The sequence below is a fragment of the Otolemur garnettii genome, unplaced genomic scaffold (genome assembly GCF_000181295.1).
Source record: "Otolemur garnettii isolate 467f Iridium unplaced genomic scaffold, OtoGar3 scaffold00151, whole genome shotgun sequence".
Taxonomy (NCBI): Eukaryota; Metazoa; Chordata; class Mammalia; order Primates; family Galagidae; genus Otolemur; species Otolemur garnettii.
Genome location: NW_003852546.1, coordinates 1,507,052 through 1,513,139, shown reverse-complemented (window position 1 = coordinate 1,513,139; position 6,088 = coordinate 1,507,052). Strand labels below are relative to the sequence as shown.

The following is a 6,088-nucleotide window of genomic DNA, read 5'->3' as shown; positions in this document are numbered from 1 at the left end:
AAAAAAAAAAAAAAAAAAGAAGCACAAATGACACAGAAGTTGTGATTGAGTGGAGGGGACAACACTCTAGCCTAGCATGGCCACAGAGTTTCTAAGATGAGGTGGTACTAGAGCTGAGTCTTGAAGGGCAGAAATCACTGTACTTCATGGGGACAAGAAAGAAGCAGAGGGAACCATAGGTGCAAGTAACACTGAAAACAAGAGCTAACATGTACCTCGTGCTTACTCTGTCCTCAGTGCTGGGTGAGTACTTTATACACAGTAGCTTGTTGATGTCTCACACCCTTCCAGAGATAGGGAATGTTAGCATACAAGATGAAAAGCCCAACTCCCAGAGGTGTTAAATAACTTGTCTAAGGTAACCCAGTAAGGCAAGGCTGGGATTTGAATTCAAGTTTGACTAACTCCAAAGTCCACTAAATTATTTGCGCCCAGTACTGGTGGGATAACTTGCATGATGGAGAGAAATATATATGAAAGACCAAGGGATCCCTTGAATGCCACACCAAATGTCTGTCTGAATGGTATTCCACAAGGGGGTCCATTTGCCGAGGAGTGTTGCAGGAAGAATGGCCTAGCATGTTTATGGAGGATGATTGAGGGTCTTCTGGGAAAACAGGAACCCTGTGCCTTCAAAAGTTCTACAGGGGGTTAGGCAGCAGCAGGAAGAAAGTCAAGAAAAGAAACAAGCCAACAGAAGGCCAACCGATTATCAATGGTATTCACATTTATATTTAAGTAAATAAAGATCTTCAACAAGTCCCAGTCAGTCCATAAAACTTACATTAAGTGCCAAACTGTGTGCTAGGCCCAGGCCCCATCCCTGGCAGCTTCCCTCTCTGTCCCCTTTTCCCACCATGTGGTCAGGTTGCTGGCAGACTCCAACAACCCAGAACCTAAAGTGTTTTGTCCTTCCCCACCTCCACTTGCATAAGAGAGGTAAACAATGTTTCTTGCAGATTTATGTAAAAAAAAAAAATCATAAAATCTACAATTACTGCATTTCAACTTCAATGAGTTTTATATTTTAAAGGTATTTATTTTCATCTTACTGGTCTAGTTTGCAAGGTAAATAATAACTGATTTTTTTTTCTCTGAGCTCATTTTTAACCTCAAGAAGTTTTTGATGAGAAAATTTTCTCCAGTGGATAAATCATCTGGCCATCTTCCCCCTTACCTAGCAACCATAAGGCTATCAGTTCTTCAAGGGTATTATTTGAGCATCAGAAATGGGAACTGACATTCTAGTCACCCTACCCTTCACTATCACACAGGGTAGGGGTACGCAAAGACTGGAATTAAAGAGATCTCTAACTCAGTACATTTGTTGCAGCTGTGCCTCAGAAAGTCAACCGACTTCGGAGCTGTGTGCTGAGAGAAAAGGGGAACTCAGATTTTCACCGCTCTTCTGCTAAGAAATCCTATCCCAACAGGCATCACCCCTCCTTGCTGAGGGGGTAGGATTTATTGGCTAAATACTCCCAGACTTGCAGGGATACCCTTGCTCTCCCAAACACTCCCTTCAGGAGACACTACTTAGCCAGTGATTCAGAGTTGGGAGGCAATCCTTGCTCAGCTGGCTCAGCAATTCCCCAGGAAGACTCAGCCCGCAGCCCAACACAACAATCCCAAAGGCCCTGCTGTCCGTGTAGGGAGGGGAGGGGGAGCTTTTCTTCTTAGCTTCCGTAATTGTTGCCATACGATAGCCTCTGACTGCATCATAATAAAGAGGCTGGTATGGGAACACCTAGCACGCGCCAAGCACCGCGGAGAGACCTCTCCCTTCCAAACTACATGGCGAGCACAACTGGGGAAGAGGCAATCCTAGCAGAGCCCGCGCTGAGCCGCAACTAGAGCTAGATCACCTCCTGGTGTACCCTCCATCCACCCCCGGGTTCCCAAAGAGGCCTCTCAGGCCCTTCAAGACCCGGGCTTTCAGCTTCCGGGCCCAGACTTCAGAACCCTCAGGCTGAGGCCGGCCTCCAACCCGGCCTTCCAAGGCCCTTCAGTCTGGCCCCGCGGCTCACCCTCGAGCGTCTCGCACTGCACCAGGTTGAGGTAGTCTGCCTGGCTGAGCACCCCAGCCTTCAGGCCGCGCACCAGTCCCTCCAAATAGCCATTGTCCACGTTGAAGTAAAGCTCCGGGAAGAACGACATGGCTGCGGCGGGGACGGTGGGACAGTGGAACCCCAACCGGCCCGCACGCAAAGCGACTCTGCGATCAGCTGACGCTGCGCCCTTAGCCGACTGTCAAGAGCGTCAGGTGACGCACCAGCGCCTCACGTGACCGCAACAGGGCGGGGCCCTGAGCGGTGCCCCACTTCCGGGTGGTTTCGCTCGAAAGCGTTGCGCAGGTGTGGGTTGGAAATGGCCCTCTCGCGCCTGCGCACTGAAGGGAGGCGTGCCTCCTGAGCTCTGGCGCGGGCGCTGCTTGGCTGTTTGAGGCCCGCCTGGTGGTGGCGCCCGTAGCCTCAGGGATTCCATTGGCCCCTTTTTCTACATTTCCCGAGTTTAATGCACCTGGCGCTGCTGGGTCTGGTGAGATAAAGATGGGAGTGGGCGTTGCTTCTCCTACGTGGAGAGATTCCAGACTGCTGAATCGGCCCTCTGCCCCGGAGAGGAACTGAGGTGCGGCGAGGGGCGGACTTTGCTGAAGGTCACGCGTGGAAATAGCCGCAAGCAGGCCCTGAAGTTTAATGTTTATTCGCTAGCTCGGAGTTACAGCACCTTCCTGCCGCACTATCCGATCCCCACCCCTTCCCCGCATACCGAATTCTAAAGGGCTAAGTGCGGCTTTTCCTCAGCCAGGAGCCCTGAAAGCACATGTGCCTCTGATGGTGGGATAACCCAGGCTCTGGAGGAAGAGCATTTATGGTTTCTCAGTTTGGCAACACTCCTATCCTACCGTGAGACCCTCCCCCACTTCGACGGCAACATTCGAAATAACCACAGCCTTGGGATTGGTCCCATCCTTTATTCACATCCCCCTGCCCCGACCCCAACGTCGGCCAACTAGGTGCGGCTGCACGGGTTCATAGCTGTACCCAGCTTGCGGCAGTAGCAGAAGGCATTGAAGAAGCGGCAGTAGCACGTGGCGCACGGGTCGCAGCACGGTACCTGCTGTCCCAGGCAGGACTCGTTCAGCCTTACGCAACGACGCGGGGAGCGGGGCTCGCGGTCCTGTGGGTCTAGCACCTATAGGAATGGGGAAGCAGGAATGTGGACCCCGGCCTCTGGAGACAGGTCCAGGGATCTCAGCTGCACCAATCTGTGCAGAATGGCAATGGCGCTTAGGAGGTGTGGTCTGCAGTGTCACTGGTGCATGGTGAGGGGTTCTGGAGCTAAGGAGAGGGATAGTACTTGAAGTCCTTTCCCAAGCCCTGCCATCGTATCCCTTTCCCTAGGCAGTTACCTCTGCCAGGGCCTCAGCTTCCTGCAGCAGAGCCTCTTCTGCTTGTTCTGTAGTTGTCTTCTTCAGCTGGGTCTGCAGGCCCAGGCCTGGAGCAAAGGGTGTTAGGGCAGGACTCCCCCCAACCCACTCCCATCCCAACCATGCACAAAGCACCCACCTTACAGGTCTAGGATTGGGAAGGGAGAAGGAGGGCTTATACCAGGTGGAACAGTTTGCAGTAAGAGAGCATCCAGGCCCCATCCAGCCCTACCCCTGTCCACACTGACCTGGGAGCTCTGGAAACAGGGCCTGGTCAGTCCTTCTGATGCCCTCCATGGGGGCCAAGCCCATTTGGGCCCCCTGTATGGTGGGCAACGTCAGCAGCAGGGCACAGCTTAGCAGCACTGCATTCAGCATGGCCTGGCTCAGCAGGAAGACCCACCACTTAGTCCCTCTTTCATCCTTGGAGTATCCTCTAGGTGCCCAGCTAGAGCCCCCGACAGGGAGTATGATTCCCTCCCTAACCTGAGGACTTACCTCTGCTTGCTCAATCCTTGGCTAGAGCATTCCTGACCCCTTGTGCTCTCAGCTTATATGGCAGAGTCTAATGAAGGGCCCACACGTGACTGTTCCCTGTGCAGGGGGCCCTCCTTGGAGGGTGGGGACTCAATTTAGGCCTCACTCCCTGGAACCTGAGCTTTTGTTGCTCTGCAAGAGGTATGCCCATCTCCAATTTGAAGTGAGGACTCTAGGAGCCAATTAAAGTTTGGGAACAAGATAAGGTGCCCAGGACCCCCAAATTTCCACAGGACACAGACCTAGGGGGTATGCCAATGTAGAGCCATTAGTAATAACACAGGTGGCCCTGGAAGCTTAATCTAATTTGTGGCCCCGGAGATTCTTACTCAGCCCCTATGTGGCTTGTTGTTTCCTTTGCTTCTGGGAACTTGGATCAAGGGCATTAAAGAGGGTGATGGGCCATTGTGGGGCAGGGGTAGGGATACAGAACCAGACCCTTGGTTTCTTTGTGGGGAAAGAAGAGAGGGAGAAGCCCACCTAACCAATAGCAATCCCTCCTGACTGCATTTCTGGTCCTCCTTCCCCTCCCCTCTCCCTTCAGGCTTCTCTAAGACTCCCCACCCCTGCTCTTGTCCCCAGACCATTTTCCACCTAGGGTTCCTGGAAGCCAAGGAAGCAGAACGGACTGTTCCCTGGGTGGGTGAGCCATTTCAGAGTAAAAAGCTTTCAGGCTGCCTGCCTCATTAGTGCTAATGTCTGCTCCCTTCCGCCTGCGTTGTCAGGCCTCTGTGCCTGCCTGGTCTCATCAACACATGACTAGAGTGAGAACTGCCCTTTTGAGGAGATGGCAGGACACACAGGACCCCACCTGCCTCTCCTTCCCTCACCCCTCTGGGAGGCTTTTTATAAAAGAGACCTGGTCTTTCAAAGTTGCCCAAGCTGGTTTCAAACTCCCAAGTTCAAGTGAGCCACAGACTCTGAGTAGTTGGCTAAGGGTTATAGTCCTGGAAGGTAAGAGAGCCATTTCCTACTGCCCAGGGAGGAGGGATCGGGAAATCAGGAGAGCCTCTCTGAAGAGGTAGTCCCTGAACTGGACCCTTAGGTCAACCAGCAAAGGACCAGCCCCTTTTCCTGAGAGTGGTGTTGGCTGTTTTGGTGTCTTTGTCATAGCCTAGACTTGGAACACTATGGAATACTAATGGAATACTATTCAACCATTAAAAAATATGGAGACTTTACATCCTTTGTATTAACCTGGATGGAAGTGGAACACATTATTCTTAGTAAAGCATCACAAGAATGGAGAAGCATGAATCCTATGTACTCAATTTTGATATGAGGACAATTAATGACCTAGTACATGGTGGGGGAGTGGGGGAAGGAGAGAGCAGAGAGACAGAGAAGGAGGGAGGGGTGGGGGAAAGGAACAGCAGAGAAAGGGAAGGTGGGAGAAGGTGGGAAAAGGAAGAGCAGGGGGTTGGGGGGTCTCAGTGTGTGACACACCTTTTGAGGGCAAGACACAAGTATAAGAGGGACTTTACCTAACAAATGAAATCAGTATAACCTGGTTTCTTGTACCCTCAATGAATCTCTAACAATAAAAAAAAAAAAATTAAAGAAAATAGAAAGGGCCCATAGTTCATTAGGTAGGGCGCTGATCACATACACTGAGGCTGGCAGGTTCAAATCTGGCTGGGCCAGCTAAAAACAACAATGTCAACTGCAACAACAAAAATAACTGGGTGTTATGGCAGGCACCTATAGTCACAGGTCTTTGGGAGGCTGAGTCAAGAGAATTGCTTAAGCCCAAGAGTTTTAGGTTGCTGTGACCTGTGATGCCACGGCACTCTACCCAGGCCGACAGCTTGAGACTATCTCAAAATAAATAAATAAATAGGAAAAAATAGAAAAACTAGCTGGGTGTTGTGGCGGGTGCCTGTAGTCCCAGAAACTGAGAAGGTTGAGGCAAGAGGATCACTTAAGCCCAAGGGTTTGAGACTGCTGTGAGCTATGATGCCATAGCACTCTACCCAGGGCAACAGAGCGAGACTGTGTCTCAAGAAAAAAAATGACTTGGCACCTGTAGCTCAGTGAGTAGGGCGCCGGCCACATACACCGAGGCTGAAGTTTGAGCCCGGGCCCAGGCCTACTAAACAACAATGACAGCTGCAACCAAAA

The 6,088-nt window shown here is 51.5% G+C and overlaps 2 protein-coding genes across 2 annotated transcripts in view; both read right to left on the bottom strand.

Moving 5' to 3' along the window:
• Positions 1 to 2,309, bottom strand: part of ATP6V0D1 (ATPase H+ transporting V0 subunit d1) — a 50,671-nt gene extending 48,362 nt beyond the window's left edge. The window contains exon 1 of the mRNA XM_003799390.2: positions 2,028 to 2,309. Within this exon, the coding sequence (XP_003799438.1) occupies positions 2,028 to 2,157 (130 nt within the window). The 5' untranslated portion in view covers positions 2,158 to 2,309. The remainder of the gene's footprint in view (positions 1 to 2,027) is intronic.
• A 651-nt stretch (positions 2,310 to 2,960) lies between these two features.
• On the bottom strand, positions 2,961 to 3,811 carry AGRP (agouti related neuropeptide). The gene is made up of 3 exons (XM_003799389.1): positions 3,679 to 3,811; positions 3,413 to 3,498; positions 2,961 to 3,195 (listed from the first exon to the last, which is right to left on the bottom strand). Exons 1-3 carry the CDS (start codon positions 3,806 to 3,808, stop codon positions 3,013 to 3,015), a joined length of 399 nt encoding a protein of 132 aa, XP_003799437.1. The 5' UTR covers positions 3,809 to 3,811; the 3' UTR covers positions 2,961 to 3,012.
• Positions 3,812 to 6,088: the final 2,277 nt, after the last annotated feature.